The 23135-nt window shown below is 41.1% G+C and overlaps 1 protein-coding gene across 1 annotated transcript in view; it reads left to right on the top strand.

The window, feature by feature from the left end:
* The window catches only part of LOC112968547 (guanine nucleotide exchange factor DBS-like), a 164861-nt gene that overhangs the window by 102359 nt on the left and 39367 nt on the right, over window positions 1-23135 (top strand). Inside the window, exons 16-18 of the mRNA XM_026070972.1 lie at window positions 16298-16364; window positions 17473-17588; window positions 18933-19002. Coding sequence (XP_025926757.1) covers window positions 16298-16364; window positions 17473-17588; window positions 18933-19002 — 253 coding nt within the window. The remainder of the gene's footprint in view (window positions 1-16297; window positions 16365-17472; window positions 17589-18932; window positions 19003-23135) is intronic.

Below are 23135 nucleotides of genomic sequence, written 5' to 3'. Positions count from 1 at the left end.
AGTGTAAGCTCTCATAGAGCTTATATTCAGACAGAATTAAACTTCATGAGTGGCCAGCGCCAGGGCTTGGAGTCTGAGGTATCATTTAGGGGACTTAAATGAAAGAGCGTCAGTTTTAAGAGTCAGGGAGGGCCCCAGCCATCACATTTGCATGTAGCAGTTTTGTGTACATGCAAAATATTCTCAAAGCATGTGCACAGTCCAAACTCACTGTTTATTCTCTGAAAATACACATACAGTTTGTTCTACATGTTCAGGACACCTGTGGAGCATCTGGAATCAATTTTCCTGCATGCCAGCAGCCAGCTGTCAAGACACCTTTGCAAACTGGGATCTTGCAGTGTGCAACTGGTGGGCCTGTGCCTTAAGGTGTTTGTACCCTTAAATGACAGGTTCCAACTGCAGAATTTGGATATGATTTGAATTTAAGCCTCCTTTAAATTCAGTGTATCCTAATATTTGGGTCAGGCCCACCCTCAGTGTTACTGATCTCTGCTCTAGCAAGGACTGGGGAGCTTCACGGAGCCCTCAGACTGTGTGGGTAGAACAGGATAGTGTTTTTGCCCAGGCTGAAGAATTCAAAGCTATTTTCAGAACGAGAATACCATGCCAGATTCCTATTCTGAATCAGCAATTGCAAAGTTGCACTGCCATTAGGTCTGTGAATTGCTAAAGTTAGGGGTGAGACTACCGTCAAAAATACTAGTAGCGCAGGGAGTGCAACTAAAAGCTTTAGCATCCAAGTGCTTGTTATAATCATCAGAGCTGCATATGGCAGGAGAGAGGAATTAAGATTCCTGATTTTATTAGCTATTGGTCAAAGACACAGAGCCTCTACAGGAGGCAGAGATACATGAGTTTCCTCTTTTGTATGGCATAGTAATATCCATATGCAGAGGTTTCCCTACAGTGTGTAAATCTGGTACCTAACAAAGTCTACACTACAATATATTATTGATTTCTATTATAATTAAGATAAGGTGATTTTGGTGAGTGGTGGAGTCATAAGCTTTACGACTGAACCCCAATAGTATGGCTTATCAGTCTAATTTCCCGACTCATGAAAACTTGCACCTCGTACAGGGGAAGAACTTGGAGCCTGCATTTTAAAAGAGAAACTGTGTTCTCGCAGCTTTATTGTTGAGTGTGAAGAACTGTTTTCTTTCACCAGACTTAAAGAAAGAGGAGCTGACAGGAGAAATTTCAAGAAGCCACTAGCCATTTCTTGTTTGCTATCATCTCTTTCAACCTATACAAAATCTTTGTTTTCAGAGAAGTTTCCTTGTTAGGCAGATTGACTCCAGCGCTTACAACTCTAATTACAGCCTAAAGGGTTAGGAAGATCTTTGAAGTGAAGTGTCTGCTGCCAATGTGGGGAGATCTAGCTGCTGATAGAACTGTGTGTAGAATAGCAAGAGGAGGAGCCACATTCCTACCATAGATCCAAATAAGTCTGAGAACTGGGCAAATTATTATAAATGGGAGGAAAAAAATGTTATATTACAGTGGTTTACTGAGTGTGCTGGAGGCTTTCTGAAGTCCTTGAGTCCCTGCTCCTGAAAAATCTGGAAGGCAGAGAAAAACTGCTATCAGTCTCAGCATTCACATGATTTCTTACTAAATTTGTACTAAATCAAGTATGAAAGAGGGATAAGTAGCCACTTCTGCTATTATCTCTCATACCCGCTTGCTGTTGCTTCGCAATTTTTTTTTAATACTCTTCAGAAATTCCAGGAATTTCTCAACTCATTCTCTGTGCAGTTGTTCTGCTGGCTCCAGGCAGGCTCACGGCATGCAGCTGGCCACAGGCAGGCACTGCATGGTTGGTTTGTTGTAGGCCGGCGGGAGATTAGGATCACAGGTATCTTCTGTCTCGCCCTGGCTCCCAGGAATGTGCATGTTCCACCTGAAAGGCATTTGAAACTCCACCAAGCACACAGTCAAGAGAGCAAGCTGCATCATCTATCAGACGGCTACTTACTGTGCCTATCCAGGACTTTGGAAAAACTGAAGATCTACTCTCTCCCACGCTGTGATCCATCTCAGGGTTTACAGAGAGTATGCGCATAAAGGCTGCTTTGTGTTGGCTGTGGGCTGAACACATCCTGATGAAGAAGCACATTTGGTCCTGAAGGTTCCTGTTTGTTTCTCCCCTAACTGTAGCAAGTGATCTAGTAGCAAACATCACCTCTCCATAAAAAACCTTGCTTTGCTCTCATCTAGGGGCTTGACAGTCCTAGGCCTTTTCTGTATTTGTGTAGAGGCCACCTAGAAATCCCAGGTAGCATAAGCACAAGCCAAGGAGCTGAAGATGTTCAGCCCTGTTATTGCTGCTGAGCTGCTGAATGGGGAAGGAGAAGGAGAGGCACTGGTATGATTTTGTACCACTTCAGTTAAAATGATGCAGCTTACTCTTTAAAGGGCAGGGCAGTGACGCCATCCAGGCTGACACACCGCTAAAACAAACTAGGAGCACTCACACCTGTCAAGGAAGTAACAATTAGCATGAGGCAGTAATTTTTAAAAATTTTGCAGACATTTCTGCCAAAGTGCTGCTGTCTTCTCCCTACACATCCACACTAGTTCCAATGAAATATGTTTTTAAACCTATCTGAAGTTAAAAGTATGCAGCTTCTGTATGTGGACAAGCTGATGAAGGAGTGCCTAACACTTCACACTGCCATTTACAGCAGCACAAAGTGCATGTACAGAGTTGCCTAATCAAGATGATAGCGACTTGCACCCACGCTGGGCTGATCTAAATGATTGCATGGTTTGCAGAGCAGTAGCAGATAGGGTCATGAGAGACTGTTCAGTCTTGTGTTGACAGTGATGCAATGGGCAATGACTTATCAAGTGCACTGTTCAGTAAATCACTGCCGACTTTACTTCCTTCATTTAAGGAGCTGCTGATTAACCAGGAATACAATAGGTTGATTTGGAAGATTTGAGACATATTCATGTTTAGAATGGAATATTTCCTTTTGAACATTCACTTATGTTTTTCACCCAGCAGACAACTTCTCTCTTCATATGGACCTAAACAGGAATTCTGTTCTATGTAGTATCACTTGTCTGTCAAGCAGACCTTCTACAGACTTTGTAAAGTTCCCATGCATATCCAGATTATTCAATATACTGTTGCTGATCTTTCTCCATAGTCTCTAATTTGGAGGCATCAATGCTTTATTTGCATTTCTAGTTATTGCAAAAGCTCTCTTCAAATGCTGTTCCCTGGTTAATAGCCGTGTTGGATGAACTACTTTGGACAATTTTGTCTGTAGGTCAGTCTTGCCTTTATGTCATCTGACCTCGGTAAGAACATAGCTAAAGAACAGCGCTGTGAACATGCTACTGTTGATAAAAATGCACAGGTTCTGTTAGTCCCCAACTCTTCCACTGGCCTCTCAGGCCAGATTTACTGCATGGCCAGAGGGCACAGAGAGCTGCAACTTCTATAATAGCCCTGCCTGGTGTGGCATGCACTTACCTTCCAATCACCGTTGCAACTGCACCCAGCCCCAGCTCTTACCACAAACACTGAAGTACCAAAATAGTTGGAGATTTCCCATGTAGGCAAAGCTTGACAAGCATCCTATTATTCCAGGGAAAAAGCAGAAGAAAGGGTGTTCTGCATCAGCCCAGAAATCTGTCTGTCACATTGTCTTATCTTGAACATTGGCCATTAACAGCTGCTTAGGGAAAAAAGTAAGAAACAGGGCAAATAAATAGAAGGTAATATACTTCTGGCAGTCTGCAATTGTGAGTGTTTTCTGTAAAGTGGTCCTTTGAACCATTTTCTCCAGCTGGAATCTATCCCACAGCTCTCTGAAGTTGCTTTCTAAGTTTGGAAAACCTTCCAACAAACAATGTCTCTCTTTCTCTAAGTTTACCATTAAATTCTGAAAACTGAGTTCCAGCGCTGTGGTGGGGAAAGTTATCCAGATTATAGGTTAGTAAGTGGATGTTGCTAAAACAGTCTCAGCGGGGTGGAGTGTGGTAGCTGCAGAGGGTGTGATCCTTGCTGGCCCCTCTGCCCCAGATTTACACCCCCACCCCCAGAGAAAACATGACAAAAAAAGAGATGGGCTTGATCTTCACTCATAGAGTTCACAATTTACATACTAGTGTAAACGTGCCAAGAAGAGGTTAACTGAAGCAGAATATATGTTCCAGCTGCTCCCTTAAACTCCATTTCAGCCTTTCAGGATTTTATTTCCCTGTAGCACTCCTATTGTCATGTAACTGCTGCCGGTTTGTTTCCCCCAAGCTCCACAGAATACTGATTCTTAAGGATACTTAAGAGCAGGGTATAGCCAAGAGATCTACCAAAGCTCAGGCATGAGGACCATAGATTTCAACTCTGGCACAGTGTCACTTTCTACTACAGGGAGAAGCAGGTTTTGCAGGATGAAGTTTCCCTAGGGAAACTCAGACTGAAAGAAACCCAAACAGGAACTAGGAATCTTCATCGCCTCCATTTCAAGTGCGACATGCACTTCTCTGGTCTGCCTTCTCCAGCATAAACTCAAGGCTGTCAGTAAAATCAGTTATTATTTATCCTTATAATAATACTAATTCCTCCTTCTCCCCAAACAGTCCTCCAAAGTCTTGCACAACAAAACTGTCAAAAGCAGTTGAGCTTTTCTCCCCCGGGCCTTCAGAGAAGTATTTGTATTCCCATTCACATGAATAAAACAGTAGTTTCATGTTCAACTTCTCTGTCCCAATCCAAAATGCAGCTGAGTATGGCTCTGTGCTGAACAAAAGTTACTTGTAGGGACAGGATGAGGAAGAGCAAGTACCACCGATGTGAGAGATGTTAGTCACACCACCTAATGGAGATGCGCCAGAGTAAGAGATAAGGGTTGGGTAGGAATCTGTGCAAAGCAGAATCACCTGTACCTAAATCCTTTTGTATCACACCAACTCACCAAGGACACCCCACCTGCGATTTCACAAAAGCTTGGAGAGAGTCTATGGGCTTGCTTTAGATTTCCTTAGAGCCTGAGCTCTAGCAGTAAACGTCAATTTGCAGCATAAATAATTCATATTAAGCTTCCTTGAATCTACTTTTGAATTTTAATTTTTAGTTTTGTCTGTTTGAAATTTTTGGTTTTTTTAGCACTCTAACTTTTGCTTTTATTAAAACAGCCGTCTTTCAAATGTCATGGTTAACCATTCTGCATGGGGAAATCCAGGGCATTGTCAGCCTTTATCAGATTGTTTGATCAATGAGGTCAATTGATATTTGGCTATCACTGTATGATGTCTACAAAGGAATGGAAAAAAATATGCTGCATGTGAACGGAAAGAAATTTCTGTCCTAAAAGTCAGGTTGAATATAGAAAAATGAGTTAGATAGTTTTTGTGAAGGTCAGAACCTATTACATTTTCAGAGATCTCGTACCCATTTTTTTTCAAACTTTTACGAAAAAAGCAGCCATAAAAGAAATCACTTCCATGACACAACAGCCCTGTGAATTTCCCAGGATGACAGGACACTCAAAATCTAGAGTGCTTTGTTTTAGAGGTCTCAACTTTTGAATATAATCTGCGGCTGTGTGTGCTAGTCCTTTCTAGCTGGAAACAGGAGGATAAGTCTCAGCGTGGGTATCTTAACAACCCTCATTTTATATATTTATTTATTTATATTTTAAAAAGCAGTGAACTTCCTTTGTTGTCTGGTAAACTTGAGTGCCTGTAAAGACTTCAGCTTAGCAGATCAAAGCCGTTCTTAGGCAAGTGCAGTGAAGAATTATTTCCTTTTCCCCTGTCCTCAAAGTACTCTGTGCAATATACTTTGCTCTAGCAAATGAAAGACCCAGATGTGCTAGATCTGCGTAGCTCGCAGAAACCAGAAGCCTCGCTTTTGGATAGATAATATTTCTAAGGAAGAATACTGAAGTTTGATGGTGAAGTTGATTCTGTGGACTATATGTAAATATTCTTAATCTCAAACAAGCAAACAATGCTGAGAAATTACACAGCACTCCCCCATAGTTTGAGAGCAGACTTTTAACCTGCAAGTTGGCTTCTCAGTTACATGCAGATATTTTACAAGGAAATGTGTATCAAGTAGATTGTATGGATAACAATCTACTAAAATGTGGTTTGCATAGGAAGGCAAATGAAATCTCCACCCCTTCAGAAATTTTCCAGTAAAACTTAAGAGATATTCAAGCCTAGTAATAATAATAATAATAATAATAATAATACCATTTAGCAATTACATTAGTAGCAAATTTGATCTATAAATTATTCAACTGCTTTTAGCTAAATCATTACTGGGCTGAGCTAAAAATATCTTTACTGTCAAACAGAAATGGTGCAGCTGCAAGGTTAAGAGACTAAAACCACAGATGGGCTTGATAGGCTTACAAATATGGGTAGGTGACAAATATTTACACAGCTACTTGGCAGGTAATTTTGGCCTATGGTAAGGACCGTTCTGCAGCATCCACATTGTCTAAAGCTAGCTCAGGTTTGTGTATAGAGCTGCAAGATTTCAGTATAGATACCCAGTAGAGATGAGAAACAAGTCTTTCTTGGCTTTTAGTCCTCTATTCAATTTTTTCATCTCTGTAAGTGGCTTGATTAATTTGCTTCTCCATTAACAACTATGTTCTGGTTCCTATAATGTAGGTCAGCTAATTAAGAGATATAAAAATATTTCCCCAAAAGGTCATTTGTTTTGGGAACAATGAATATGGGACAATTCTTTATATGTGAAGAGATCAGATCATTTCAGAAAAAGCAAAATATTATAAATAGTAACTTTGGTGGTGGAATATATTTCTAAGAAAGGTCTGGTCTTTCTGGTCAGAAGAACTTCTCAAGTAACTTGGGCAAATCTGTGTAACTTGACACTGCAGCAGAATAGGATCACGTATACAGGCAGTTGCCCTGTCTTCACTGAGGGGCACTACTTTCCAGATGAGAGGGAACATATTACCTAGATCCCTTATTCCTGTAATACCACAAAGTTAGCTGGAATTCATTTGCAGCCATGACATGTACTTTAAGAATAGTCATCATTTTTTCTGAGGCATTGCTCTCTTTCATTGGAAAAAAAAAGGGAATATGTTTCAGAGAAATCAGAAATGTTTTCTGTATAAAGTCATAAATATCAAGTTCCATTCAAACAAATGTTCTTACGTCCAGAATAGTCTCTTACTCCAATTTAGGAGGTAAAGTACAAGGACTAACTAATTGCTAAGTTTCACTTGAACTGTTGCACAATCTCAGCTGAGAATACTTTTCAACTGGGAAAAGTACTTTTAGCACTGTGAGAAATGCAAAAAAAATTCTTCTTAAAAGCAATTAGGTAGGTGGAATGGAAGTTTCCTCTATGCAGCAGCTGACGTGTTGTCATTTCTTTTGATTCCATAGCACAGAGATAATTTTGAGATTTTAAGTATAGACCATTCTTAACGTTTTGTAGTAGCAATTTCTAGTTCAAAACTGGATGTGCTAATTGTTGTTGATTCCATTTCCACTGGGACAGTAGATTTTTGCCATTCTACTACATACAAAGGAGATCCCTATTCAAAAAAACATGATTTTGTTATATTTTATTTGCATTCAGAAATAGAAACCTGGCAACACTTAAGACTAGCCAAAGTACTGGGCCAAGATGCTTAAGGTCTTTGCCACTGTGATTATATTTTGCAAGCCAATGAATTTTTCACTCTCATTTACTTTTCTTCTGTCCAACTTTATCCAATTGTTGATGTTCATTCGAAGTATCTAGTTCTGTCGCACTGCACACGTTTCCACTCAGTCCTTTTCTCTTGCTTTTCAAGCCTTGGGTTTTCAAGCCAGTAATTTCCGTTTAAATAGATCTCTATCTAAAATAGATGACAGATTTATAAGAAATAATGTTTATTTTATTCTTACTAACTTAATAATTCCACCGAGTGTTTTGCTCTTGTAAACACAGATTCTGGTATTCTGCTGTTTCAGCTGTTGAAAATGTAAGAACCTTTAAACCATGGCTGCCTAACTCATGCCTACATCAACTTTCCATCTTCCAAACACTGTGCATTTTTACAAGACACATATGGAATATCCACACAGGAATGCCTCATATGCTGGCTGCACATCAGTCACGTGGACAGATTTTCAGCATCATAATAATTTTGGAACACCAGTGGTGATTTACTTTTTGGTTTTTTTTTTCTAACAAACTCCCTGTCTTAATTCTATTTCATGGCTCCAATTCCACCTCTGGGAGAAGACTCCATATCAGGGCAGGTACCTGTAATAGCAAATCCTGGTATAGAAGCAATATCTGGAAGTGAGCCAATGAGTTCATTAGAAGAGAAACACAGTTATGGAAGCAAAGATCCAGGATTATTTTTATGTTACCATCTGAGCAGGATGCACAAATAGCAACTGTATGAGCAAAAGGCCATTGAGGTTTAGCCATAACAGATATTAACAGGTTGTGGTAATCTCTAGATATAACTGCTGCTTAGTACTTTGTTATGTTTGGTGTTCTTTTTTAAGGTAGGAAATTGCACTTGGCAGAGAAACTATCCAACAGTGCCCCTTCCAGAATTACTGTGATACAGAGCTGCATAATGATGTGACAAACCTGGGGAACTTGGCGAGCTGTTCAGTTACATTTCCTTTTGGACCACAGTGAGACATTCTTCTGTTACTAATAAAGAAGGAAGGAGGAAGAGTTACTAATATATAAAGGGTCTGTGTGTGCCTTCTTTATGGTCACTGTGGTGAGGACCTTCCTAATAGTGTGCTCTCAGTTTCCAGAAGAAGCCGGTTCATATAAATACCTATTAACAAAATTGTCTGTTCCAACAAGGCAACACTGTGCAGGAGAAAGACCTGTTAAGGTTAATTTGTACTTGGTTAACAACATCACTGGTTACTATTTGCACAGACCAAAGCAATATGAATAGCTATATTTGGTCTAAATGTCAGCTCAGGCAGTGACAGATACAGAAATGCACCACTAGAAGTGAAGGGTGCTAATTAATACTAGCATTTACCTTGGTTTCCAGGTTTCACTTATGACCTTGTCTAAAAACAGTAGAGGTAACACACCCCTTTCTGCTCAGCTTGCCCCCCACTTGTTCCACTTCTTTCAGCCTCCTTCTCCAAGTCTCTTCCCTGTGCTTTGCTGTCCTAGCAGCTCTTACATTCTCGCCCCTGTTGGAGAGGATCCTTTATCCGGTTGTTTCTTTTCCTGCACTTCAGCATGGTGTGACTAACTGGCTGGAAGTCAGAGCGAGCACTGATGACAAAGTAGAAGGAGTTTTCCTATCGCTTTCTCCTTTCTTAACCCTATAGTGCTGGCACCACAGTGCCTCTCAAAGCTAGGAGTCATTTCAGGAGGAAACTGCTGAGCATCTGCAGCCTGGCTCAATGTGTGAGCTCCTAGTAGTGCTGCAGGACCATAGGATATCATGGTTGACAAAGCAAGAATAACCTGCACAGAGGAAATGGATTTGAAATCATACGTGTGGGAAAATGCAGACTTGGTATAACAAAGGCCATCATGTTTCCTGAGAAACCCAGATCAATAATTAAAAGAAGTTTGAACTGCATTTGTTTTAATTTCTTTCCATAGCAAAAAGTTTCCTATGCTGGAGGAACAGCTGACAATATCACATTAGTTGGCCCATGTGTAATCTCTCCCTGCCATGACCACATCCTTGTTCTGCCAGGTTATGATATTAGTAAAGGCCCTGCCATACAGAGTGCTTTGCTGGATTATTGGTGGCTCGACTCTCTCTCTGCTAAGACACATACTGAACTCCCTCCATATATGGAAAGTTGGCCTTGCTCTCCTGAGCAGCATTTCAGTTCCACGTCCACTGGACCACCTCATTGTTTCCACACCAGGAAAGCTGGTGGGTCAAGTATTTTTGGACCACACTGTTCCACCTTTGGAACTCTCCCAATCTGATGAGTCTCCATATTTTGGGGGGGAGAAGGAGCAAGTATCGGATGTGCTCTCCAATGAAATGAAGGATTACTGGCAATAAGAATACCTACAGATAAGACCTTAGAGTTTTCTTAGATTCCATGGAAACCTCTGACCTTCAGGTCAGATGCCTAATCCTTCACCATCACTGCTGAGATGACGTTTTTACTTGGGAATGATCCTGGCAAGGAACCATCCTTGTGAGAACTGCCCATGAACTTCAGCCAACTCAGCATTCTGTTGTCTGGCCCCCTTGGACTGATGCCATCCAAACCTCATATTCTTGTGGAATGCCTCTGAAATGAAGGAAGAGTGGGGTATGGAAGATCTACTCCTCTTACCTCTACACATCCCAATTTCACCTGGCTTTTCTCTGTTTAGAGTCACTGAGGGGAGTATTTGGGTCTTACCTGCAATCACAATGCTGAGCGCACAGTTGAGGCTGCAAGCTGCTTCCTCTTCTGAGCTTACCTCTGAATCCTGTCAAACACAGTCAAACACAACAAACCTGTTTATAGCATGCGAGTTCTCGTACCTATTGGCTGAATCATGGAGAGTCCTGTCACACCAAGAGCAAGATTTCAAGTGGTCCCTCCTGGCTCCATCCCCTGTTTTTAAGTTCCACTGCGAAGGGGAAGCCAAACACAGAGGAGGGTGGGATGGCAGATATGTCAGTGCTGTGTTTGCTGCTGCCTCCCAGGGAGCAGTCTGCTGGTATAGGCTAGTGAGCAGCTGCTTTGGAGGCTGGAAAAAAGCTGTACGAAGCTTGTGGAAATTTGCATGGGACTTTGCTACGTTGTTTGTACCAAAAAAAAAAAAAAGAAAGAAAAAAAGAAGACAGTAAGGGACCATATCTGTGATCTGCCATCCATTAACTTATATTCTTTATTTTCCTGCTATGCTTTTTTATTCCTTCACTGTCCCACCTTTGGCTTACTTTCTGATGTTATTGACAGAAACACTGGGGTGAGCGCTGGTGCTTGTACATTCTTCTTAGCTATTAGACAATGGATTAGCTGCATTTGTCCTGATTTCTTATCTACAGTTCAGTGTCCTTTCCATCTAAAAATAATGTGTTTGCATTCTTAATATTAGCTTTGTTTAAATGTTGGGCAATGTAAAGAGGACTAATGATACAGCTGGCCACTAGAAGTGACTTCTAACATGTTATGTTTGCTGACACCATGCAAGCAAAAAAAGGGAGTTGGAGGAATTGCCTGTGACAATAGTCCTGTGAATTGCTGTACTGTATTTTCCTTGAACATGGTACTCCCACAGCAGGTGCACACTGCGTTGCACTCACTGTCCCATGACATCCTGGAAGAAATGGTGAACATTTCTCCCCTCATGGCTTGATGTAAATCAGATGATGTCACTACCAGTTTTCTAAGCTGTTAGATCATCTTAAGTGCCTTGTGCCATATGGTGAGTTCTCTACCACACTTCATAGTTTAGGGTCCTGGCACACAGGCCAGAGTGTCTCATTTATAACCTCTCAATGTTTTCCCCCCCAATAACAAGACCAGCTTTCTTAGCTGTTTAATTCCCTATTCTTTGATTGCATCTTTACCAGGGCAGTTCTTAGGTCTCCGGAAGGCCCTTGGCGTAGCGCATAGCTTTATATTGTTGGCAGTACTTGACTGCTGCTAGAGAGAGAAACACAAAGTTACACTTCCAGAAGAACAGTGTCATAATCATGTAAAATAACATCTGGAGACTGTGGCATGGGCACAGATAGATGGATTAGACCTTGCAACGCTCTTGGACTGCATTGTGAATCAGTGGCAGCCTTGGGAGTAGAATTTGCACCCGCAGTCCCTGTGCAGAAGCATGGGTGGTAATGTGCTTTGGGAACAGCAGGAGCCTTAGGCATACAACCCCCTTGTTCCAAGTAGGAAAGCCCAGAGAGGTGCTTGGCCCTGGCTACTAAGAGGCAAGTGCAAAAACAGCTCTAAAGCATGAGAGGTGAGTTTGACAGAGTGCTGGATGTTTGGAAGGTCTGGACAAATGGTGAAATTTCTCTTTTTCCTTGTGGACACAATCTGTGGTTGAAAAAATAGTACAATTCTAGGGGGAAAAAAAAAAAAGGATGGATTAAAGCCCTATCCAGGCAGCAAATCCAGCTACCTGGCTGTGGAGAAGAATTGGAAAATTATTACTCTTTATGTACAGAGTCATGGTTTAGAGATATGAGCATCACAGTGAAGACCTGGAGCTCTTGAACTGTAACCAGGAGCTGATAAATAATACCATCATGATTCTATCCCTGCTTCAGGGTCACTGAAACCGAGATGATAAACTGCCTAACAACACCTTTACGAGATGTGGAAGGGTTAGTTAGATGGGTTTTTTGTAACACTTAAAAAAACTAAAGTGTTTACTGTTAATATCAATCTACATATAGGATTAAGTTAAATAATAAAATCAAATCTTGTTAAAGATTTCTGTTAGGTTGTGTAAGAACCCCATAACTAAAATAAGAGTATCTTAGGAGTCCCCACAGAACTTCCCTTAATAAAACATTCTTTATTTATGAAACTATGTTTTAATGCCCTGAATGGACATTTCTTTCCAAACAAAATTAGAATTAGTAAGTCAATAAAAAAATCAGAGTTCTTACAATGAGGATTCAAGAGCTGGTACTCTGTATTAAACTTCGGGTCAGAAAAGATTTAAGCTTTAAAATAATGCATTCTTGCTTCATCTTTCATAGAAAGTTGGATAGCAAAATATTCTAAAAGCCTCTCTTCCCCTTACTGGATTATTTAGAGTTGTGCTTTTGAAAGGTACCATACTATTGTTTGTCTATGACAAGGTTACTAGGAAACCTACAGACTAATAATTTGCTTTTCAGGTATGCTTGTCAGCTAGCTGTTGTGTTGGGTTCACAGTCAGTTGTGGTGCAGTCCGCTCTGTAGCACAGTAAATAGCATATGAGGGACCTATGTCTTTTCTGCAGATAAATAAGCATCTTTGCAGCAGTATGAGAAAACATTAAGTTTCTCTCGTGATGATTTGGTGACACCTGCTCAGAGATGTGTTTTTAAATGATGCAGCAGTTCTTCAGAGATGCGCTTTGTGAGTATTACATCAACCTCATGAAGTCCCAGTTGCTGTAGCAGAGAAGGAGAGCTCCCTCCGTTTGCTCTGCAACCTGGCAAGACTCTCTGTATTATTTTAGGCCTTTTGGATCTGGAGAAGAGAAACAGTAAACAGAATCTGAGGCATCCTTAAAATAAATTTAGGTTAGAATTGAAGTTAAAGATGATATTTCAAAACTTGTAAGTGATGGAACAGCCCCTTAAAACTCAATGCTAAACCTTTTCTCCAATTCAGTAAGTGTGGAACAACAGTTCCTGGTTATACCAAGGAAATCAAGAATAGAATCGTCCTTTGGCTCTGAAGTGTGCTAAAAATTAAAATGTTTCTACATATCATTGCAAAGGCTATAGCTGTGCGCACAGCTACAGTGCATGCACAGTCTCTATGGCCATGCTGTCATGCTCATGCAAATATGGAATTTGCATAGGAAATTATACCTACATGTGTCTGTTTTATTGTCTACGTTATTTGTGATTACTTGGCAACTGAATCTCCAATTTTCTCTGCTGAAATTGGTAGCCAGAGTGACAAGTGTGATTTGAACTTCTTAGGATGAAGCAGGTAGTGACCACCAAACGGCTGTCAAAGTTGTCTAACAACTTTCTGCCACTGGAGTTTGTGACTGAGCTTGATAACCACTGGTGTCCTGTTCTTGATATGGTATGTTAGTTCAGTTTGGTAGCCATCCTTTTATCTTGTGGAATGAAAGTTGTTGTCTCCAGAAACTAGCTGTGCATTGTCCTTATGATTTCTTTTCAGCATTGCAAATGGTAATGTTACTAGAACAATTGCAATCTGCTTGTCTCCCCTTGCAGCTAGACTGTGCAGTAAGTGCAATAACTGTTAGAAGAAAACACAGATTTAAGCAGAAAAGGGTTTTTTTGTTTGTTTCAGTCAGCTGTAAAAGCAAGTGCTCATGTTTGTAAAACCATTTTCTGGGCAATTGGCCCCTTAGGCTATCACCTGGGCAATTCTCATGAAGGTGCATTAGAGTGACATGTATAAATATCTCACAAGGCGAAGTCTAATACTTTGAGCACACCCCAAACATGCTATTTTCCCTCTCAAAGGTGTGTGCAAATTCAGGGAAATGTGGACAGAGCTTTTATACTGTTTAGAGTCAAATGCTGCTAGGCTTTATGAGATCAGGCATAGATAGCGCTGCGGAATCCCTTTGCACTGGTGTCACCAGGTACAATAGTATTGGTTAGTAATGAAGGGTGAATTTGTTTTCTCTGTTGCTAGACTTAGCTTTCTCATTCATAATTCCCTCAGTTGAAAATTGATGTGGAGGTTAGCTAAATGAAGCCAGTACTCCTATGGTGGGCTGGGATACTCTAAAAATGTTGTCTTTCCTTAAGGCATCATGGCATGATACCTATGAAATCCTAGTTATTTTAGGATAAAAATTGAAATATTATGGGTCAGTTGAAGGTAAGACCTAATTTTCTTAGTATTTCTCACATTTCTCGAGTAGTCCATTAAGCAGTAATGGTCTGTGAGGCCAGAGTAAGTGGTCCCATCTACCCTGCAAAATCATGTCGCCTTGAAAAAGACTGGGTTAGTCTGAAGCAAATCAGTGAAGCTATTTTGAGAGTAAGGTTTTAGTCAATGCTTTTGCATTTCAAGCTGCCTTTGTACATTTTCAAATGCCTGACCATACTATTTAAAGGAGGTTTTTTTGAGAAGTGGGACTGATTTATTCATCTTAAAAATGGCAACCTAAAAAATAAAGAGGATGACAATGTGGAAGTGGAAGTTAAAGTTAAAGTGGAAGTGACAGGGTAAATGTGGTTCATGATGTTAATGGGGTCTGGCTGGTTACAAGACTTTTATGTGGCATATAAAAAATAGGCAATCAGACACAAGCAGAGCAAACTTCCCAACAGGAGTGGTAAAAATGACTTCCTAGTCTTCATCTTTTTCTCTAGAAAACAGACTTGAGATGCTTCATATGCTTCTGGCACTGGGCAGCAGAGAAGCTGCTTTCTATCATGTCTAGTGTCTTGGAAAGCTTTTCCCAAAATACCAGAAGTCTGCACTTTTTGCCAAAATCACAGTTCCTGTAGCACTCGCTCCATAGGTCACCTCCCAGGCTCATCAAGGTGTCTTTGACTGGCCAGTAACATGCTGGGCGAGCACCTTCCCTGGAGAAAACCTGGGACTAATGGTGCTGACTGTATATATAAAGTGGCAGGTAGCTCCTGAGGTAGAGGAGTCTCCAAGGAGCTTAGATAGTAAAAAGACCAGAAGGTGTAAGTAAAGGAATTGTGGGCCTGCGTTAGAGGACTATCCAGATGTAAGCTTGGTGCTACTTGTGGCAAAGCAGGTGAGTAGAAACACGTTTCAAAACGTAAGATGTTTTCCTTCTTTCTTGCCATCAATGATGCGAGTGTGGTTCCATCTTTACCCTGCAGTATGTAGTAGGGAGATGTCAGACAAATGCACCTGCTGGCATTAATGCTAATAGTTGCCTGTGCTTTAAGCCACAGGTTGTGTGTTGCTTCTGACTGCCCATACACCGGTTCCTTTAGATGTTACTCGCAAGTGTCCTTCTGGTGATGTGGTTCTTCTTGATGTAGCTGTGTGGTTACAGACTCTCCTGAAGCATGGACCAGGAAAGGAATGCTAGGCATTTTTCCTTTTCTATCTGGTAAAACTGCTCAAACCTCTGGAAGAGCTACCCTGAAAACATTGGTTCAGAAGAGTAATTAGTAAAAAGAATATTTTCGTGAGAGTACGGGACAATTGACAATTTTTTTCTTCTAATTTACTTTCAAGTTTTCAGACTTTTGACACCATCCTGTTGCCCATTTTCACAATGTATTAAAGTCTAATCAGAAATTCTGTTTATTTTTTTGTAAGAATGCATAACAGAAATGAAACATAGCCTTGGGAAATAAAATCCTTTTATTGACTATTGTTAGTTATTACTGGAAGAGGAAACCCTTTTTGTTTGTTTTTTGGGGCATTTTTTTTTCTTTTTATTCAGATTTATAGGTATAAAAGTGATAGAAGCAATCAAGATGAAGTTTAAAAAATAGTATTCAAAGGGATATTTAGGCTATTCCACAAGGCATAATGTTGAAATACGAAGAAATGAAATTTGGAGATGTAACAGGAGTCTTTTGTGTAGGTCAGAGACCTAAACAGCAATACACAAGGAATAGTATTTTTTGTTTCGTGTGTGCTTTCTTGCGCAGTTGGTAAACACTACAACTCTCCATCTTTCTTCTCTTTTAGCCACATAATCAATGAGCTGATAGAAACAGAGCGGGTTTATGTAGAAGAACTTCAAAGTATAATAGAGGTAAGACAAATGCTTCTGTAAAGACTTCTGGTGCTTAACCTCCAAGTCATCACTGAGTTTAAAGTGCAGGGGCTTTCTGTTAGCAAGATAGCTCAGCTCTAGAGATGGAAAATAAGAAGGTTGTTTTGAACATCTTGCTTCAGAGTTTAGAGGAAGAAGCTCCTTCTCTGACCCCAGCCCACAGAACGATAAAAGCTGCACAGTTCTCAAAGTTATGGGCAGAGGAATAGTTAACAATGTGTCCTTTCAAAATATCATCAGTAGGCTTCAGAAACAGCACCTTTGATTTCCATGGGACCAGATGCTAAATTTCTAAGAATGTAGGTTCAGAAAATGATCGAGAAGAAGGAAGGCCTTCTTCCCCCACTTGTTTATGGTCACTGCAGATATAACCCCTGAGCTTTCAAAGCTCTTAGCATATCAGCACACTATGTGTGTGCAGAGTTTGAGGTCTTTTGTCTATGGAAAGATGAGTGCTGAGGAGGGATCGGTCATGCTTGTATTTGGGCAGGGTTTGAAGGAATGGTTACTTTCTTTTTACAACCATGTGGTTGGTTCATTATTGGATTTGATCTGTGAGAGCTGACAGCTCTAACTATTGATGTATTACTGTGACCTTTAAAATCTGAACTCAGAATGTTCTTCTCTCTGAGTTTGTATTAAAGAAACACAACCCAGTTTCTACAAGAAACCACCAAATGATCAAACCAGATACCACAGCTCAACAAATAAATCCAGACTAACCCTTCTGCAATGAAGCAGTGTAGCAGAAGGATTAAGTGTCTATCAAACTTAGCAGTTTCCATCCTTCCACAGCCAAAATGGCTTTTGACTTCTAGGGACATCATTTCATCTTTTGTTGATCCAGCAGTCTGTCCATTTGTGGCTAAAACTATTTGCACAGTTAACGGGGTAAAAGCTCCAGGGAGAATCAGAATCATCAGAAATTCATGGGACCAACAAAGAAGTTGGCTTAGGAGAAGCCTTTGTACACTAGCTCTGTTTGAGAACAAAAAGTGCATAGGCTTTGGGGCATTTTGGTGTCTCAAACACAGTATTTCTTCCCTGGTAAATATAGCCTGGTTTTGTTTTCCACTCTCCTCCACAGGGGTATGCTTCAGAAATGGATAATCCCAGCTTAGTGCATCTGATTCCATCTGCGCTTCAGAACAAAAAGGAAGTTCTTTTTGGGAACCTCCCAGAAATCTACGAATTCCACAACAGGCATGTGCTAACTGGCTGCCGTCCTTCGCCCCTCCTGCGCTCCTGTAATTTCTGCTCCCTTTAGAGAGAATATTTGGTCACACTCGCATGTACACAGGCAGGAAGCGTCAACCTCCCTTTGCCTGTGTCTGCACATCCTATAAAACCCGTCTGCGGAGGACATCCCGAGATCATCTATTTCATCTCTTTGTCTGTGAACGATTTAACCCTTTTGTGCATTTGCTACTGATTTCCCCTAGCATCATTAATTTGGAATGTCCCTGGTGGCAAGTATTTTGCCGCCTCCCCTGATACACTGGTAAATGTCACAGGACTAAATACTGATGTTCTTTCTCTGGCAAAACTCCTCTGTGAGGAAGTTTTCTTAGTGTTCAGCTTGTTTGTCCTGTATTTCTGTTATCCCATCACCAGAAGACATGCTACTTTAGATCACACTTTTCATAAGGAATTTTGTCCTTCAGGTGATCATAAACCTCTTCAGAAGCCTTGTCCTCACTGTAGACATGTATCAGTAATTGTACAGCTGATCTAGTGCTCATAACTATAGAATACCAACTACGGACAAGATTAAACAAGATTAAACTCCTTCCAAAACACAAAGCTTAGGGCAATTTCTGTACTTTTCACCCTGGTTAATTAAAACTGTCCGTAGTCAAGGCGAAAATTTAAAAATTCCTTTGGATAATGATTGCACATAAGGTATAACAAACAGTTGAACATAATAAGGAAAAAAGTTATTTTGCAAGTTTAAATATTATACCAGAGTATAATTTATATACTCTTTATATACTTGATACATAGCAGAAAAATCTCTTCCAGTTTCCCTATCATTTTAAAAGGACTTGTCTTTCCATTTTGAGAATGACATTCCCCTCCTTTTCTAAGCCTGGTCTTTCTTTCCCTGAAGGCTTGGTGCATTGACTGCCACTGACTGCAGACGCCTTTGGGCCTGCCTCCCACATTTTCACCCCATGCTGATTAAGCAACTGCATCTGACAGAGGTTTTCTGTCTTTTCTAGCTGTTCTGAAAAATCCTCAGAACCAAAAAGGAGGCAGGTGTTAGGGCTACATGTTGGAAGTAAATCTCAGCAGCCAGAGGAACGGGATGCATCAGATGCTTGTGAGCAAATGAAAACATTGTAATACTGGTGATTCAGGCAATCAGCTGTGAGCCACATCCCAGTTTTCTAAAATAATGTATTTCTTTGGATGTCAGGATTGTTACCTTCCCCACTGAATCCTCTTACAACAAAAACATAGCTTTTAATCTGGATTTACATGGAAGCTAGCATGCAGTGTGAATGTGGTGTTCCTTTATTGTTTGCTTTCCTTTCTCCCTCTCAGGATTTTCCTTAAGGAGATAGAAAATTGCATTGAAAATCCCGAGCTTCTTGCCCGATGCTTTTTGAAAAGAGTAAGTAAATCCTTTTGCAGGTTTATATGAATATCGATAGTCTTATCCTATAGTGCTTACAGACTTATTCCTGTTCTTTCACTCTGACTGCTTATGTGAATGAGGGAAATTCACATAAGCAAATGTTCCCAAATTAAACCGTAATTAACAAGTGTATATTTTGAAATTTGAACCTTTATCTGTGTACAGGAGGGGGTCTTTTACCAATGTTTTAAGCCCTAGCTAAAAAAAAAAGAATGATCCAAATGTTTGACCTGACTTTCATACCAGGCAAATCTATGATCCAGGAGTCTGGTGTACCCCAGGTATAATACTACTTTAAGTAAGCGGAGGACTGTGTAACAGCAGCTTGCTCTGAGTGTGCTTAGTGCATCCTGTCTCTGTCTTACCCCTCCTCTTTTATCTCTGCACTGTTCAGGGGACTTAATCCCCTGGAGCTGGTCCAATAGAGCCAACCACCTTCCTTGTGTAGTGAAGTCCCACCAGCTCCATAAGCCTCTGGGAGGTTGATTCTTTTACTCGTTCACAAAACTTGATGACCAAGCAGAAATCTCCCCACTTGTACGATGTGGTAAGGGTTAGCTGTATTTCTAATAAGTGTGACCCGTCTTTGTTTAACAGTAGAGCAAGCCCAGTTCATGAGAAAGCCCCAAACCAACAGGCAGTGGTGGTTTTGGTCAGACACACACATGTCTCTTTGCTTCCTGTGGCTCCCAGCATGCAAGTCCTGCGACACACTGCTCCAAGAGCTCCCAGCCCCCCGCGTTAGCCTGGCTGTTTCCTGTAGCATAACAAAAGGTGCTTGTGCATATGGCACTTATGCAGAGGCCCTACTAATAAGAAAAACCTGTTTTGGTGGGTTGCTGCTGTTCTCTTACTCTGATGAAACTGCTAGAATAAGACCCTGTGTTTTGAATGGGAAACTCATGGAAGTGATTCGCCTCCGTTAGCTCCGAATATAACAAGAGAGATTCCTGCTACCTGCTCTGTGTTGTTGGAGGTTGCATTTCACAGTCAAATTCCACTAATCTAAATCAAAGATGCTGCCTGAAAGAAGCAGTCCCAACTCACCCTTACCCCCAGCCACGTATTCTTCCTCTGGGCACACTCATGCCCCCCCCACTCCCCTGCACTGCTGCTACTGTTGGGACACCTCCACGGTCAGCTGCTCAGGTCTTTGATTTGGCTAACACCCCCACACCTTTTTTTTAATTTTTCAACCAGAAGAGAGTCCTGATTTGAAATTTTATTATTTTTGTTTATTTCCCTACTTGCTGAGGTTTATCAAGCTTGGTATTATGTGATGGGTCATTTATAGTCCTAAAACAAGCTCCCCATTAATTTTTTTTTTTACAGATCATTAACTACCTGTTAGTGTATGTTTAAAATTAACGTGTAATGTTACATTGCACTTGGAAATGATACTCATGGGAAAACACTGCTTTCTCTTCCAAGCAAAAATAGACAACAGTTAGCTGGTTTAAATGTTTATGTTTAAATAGTTTAACATGTGCTGGTTTTGGGAGAAAAAGTGGTATATTAAAGATAGCAGGTTTGTCAAAGAGAAAATTGAAAACAGGATTTTTTTTTTTTTCTTTCCAAAGTAGTTTCTTTATTGGAACAATTGTCTTCAGGCTCTGTACTAAAAAAAATTAGTGTCAGGGGCTAATCAGACTCTGAAGAGTCATCGGTTGAACTCTGAGAGAGGAAACCTCCCTTCTTCCGTGTTAACGGGCCAGATTGTGCAATCCTAAATCATGCCACTATTTCCATTAAAGTCAGCAGAACTCCTTCCATGAGGAACGGGAAGATCTGTCCTATTCTCTGTAGTCAGAGGACCTCCTGCTTCCACTTTCCACATTACACCTAGCGTTTGCTGCTTTTTCAAGGTACATGCTGGATATTTTTTTAACACGGTGTTGTGTGACATACAGAGAGATTTGGATTCAACATACATATCTCAGTTCTCAGAGGTGTCGAGCAGTGCCACATCTCTAAGATTTTAACGGGAATTATGAACACTTGGTACTTCCAAAGGGTAGGCCCACAACTTACAGACACGTCAGGCTGAAGAACATATCAGTGTAAATGTGATTATAAGTCACCTGAACAGTTTTCTGTTTAACAGCTAGTATTAAGAGCTTGAGCAAATGATGCTATTAAGGAATATGTTGTTATCCTAACATCCAGATGCTAAGCAGGAAAATGCTGTGGTGAAATCATTATGCAAAATTGGATAAATAGTCTTTGAAGAATGTGGGCCTTTGATATCCATGAAGCATCAAATAATCTATATCTCTCAAATATCTCTTGATTTTGGGACTAGAGAAAAACTCTCAATACAGAATTGATCCTATAATTCTGTAGAAAGTTCAAATTCAGTGTTTAAATTTTGCAGCTTGCATCTCTCTCTGTAAAAACAGCTGTTGAGCCCAATTCTCCTCACTATTCTACCAATATAAATTCAGCAGCGCTAAAGCAAGTTTTCAGTTATCAAGTGAAAGGAAATCAGTTCCTTTGTCATCTTTGTTTAGCCGCTTCCACGGGGTAGTCAAACAACAGTAAATCTGTAGAATAAGAAGTTAAATCATGCATTCGCTTTTCCCCCGTTTCAAATCTCGCGCTAAGAAAGCAAACACCTCTCTCCTGAGCTGTCTGCTCACACAGTAGCACCTTTGATTCAAGGACTTTCCCTAATGCTCTCTTTTTAGAAGAAGCCACATAAAGTCCAGAAAGTTGTTGTTTCTGTTGGACTGCGTTTAGGAGGCACAAACAAAAGCCTGGTTGTGTGTTTGTGTTCCCCATGCTTTGGCAGCCTTTTGCGTCTTCCCACTGAGCGGAGGCTTCTGGCTTGCCCCGTGAGTTATGACTGCTTGCTTTGGCACGGCGCAAGCTGAAACGGCTGCTGTTCAAGGTGACGCCTGGCTCGGGGAGGAAATTCACATTGTTGCAGATCCGCTCCTCCATGTCTCCCCTCTTTGCACCAGTGTAACCTTCCTGACCGGAGCGAAGCTACCGCAACCTCACCATGGGCCTGTGATTAGAAACAGGCTGATTTTTAACTTCACGCTTTTTGAAGAATATGACCCATCTGATCACACTAGGAGTCTTCAACCCTGCTTCCAGCGCTGCTTTAAAGCCCCCTGAGAGCTGCGGTGGGACATTCTGGTGCCTGGCTGCATCCCTCCGTCCCCTGCCGGTCATTCCCCTGCCACGTCCCCACACACTCCCGCCTCCACTGGAGCCACCAGGTCGGCTGCCACTGTGGATCTGAACCCTTCTTCCTGGGTGATGGCAGGAGCAGTCCCTGGAGTTGCAGCATATTTCTCCTCTCTGGGTCCTCTCCTGGAGCTGGGTAGCAGAATCAGGTGCAAGATGAGCTAGAAATGCCCCTCTTGTCCTCCCTTCTACTTCGCCTGACCTTGTTAGGGCATGATCATCATGTAAGCCAAATTACAAGTAAAGCAGCTCAACTTTGTGCACGTGGCAGCTTCTCTACCATCACTTGACCTTGATTAAAGCCCTACAGCGTATATTACAGTAGACAAGGACCACACAGACGCTTGAAGAGGGATGTGCAGAAATGCCTTGCAGGATGGATATCCTGCTGCAGTATCAGCAACAAGAGGGACGCTCTGGGCTGATCTGCTGAATATGGGACTGAGAAGAAGGCTTTACCAAACCAAAGCAAGAATGCTCAGGAAGAAACAAAAGATGTGTCAGACTGCTTACAAATATGTGCCAGGTGAGGTTCTTGGCACGTGTGATCCATTGCGGATTACCACTATTATTTACTCATATTGCTAACCTTGGAAAAAGAAAATTTGACAGGAACAAGTAGTTGAAGCATTTTGTTGTTCAGGGAGAAAGAAGCATTTAGAAAATGAAGCTATTTGTAAAAGGACTGTAGCAGTTGACTGGAAACCTGATAGTTGGATTCAAAAGGCTACATTCTGATTTCAAGCAAAATATATTCACAAATCAGCACTCAACAAAGATAATTGGAATTGTGCATATGTGCCCTAGAAAACACACTGTGAGTGAATGTTTACAAAGATCCCAAGATGCAAGTCACCATAGAAGGGAAAAACATTACAGGCAGAGATGAGCGTGGTGTAGAAGTACAAGCAGGC

This window comes from Apteryx rowi, unplaced genomic scaffold (assembly GCF_003343035.1).
Source record: "Apteryx rowi isolate R43461 unplaced genomic scaffold, aptRow1 scaffold_32, whole genome shotgun sequence".
Lineage (NCBI taxonomy): Eukaryota > Metazoa > Chordata > Aves > Apterygiformes > Apterygidae > Apteryx > Apteryx rowi.
The sequence above is the reverse complement of the archived record's forward strand: the minus strand, read 5'-3'. Positions and strand labels throughout refer to the sequence as shown.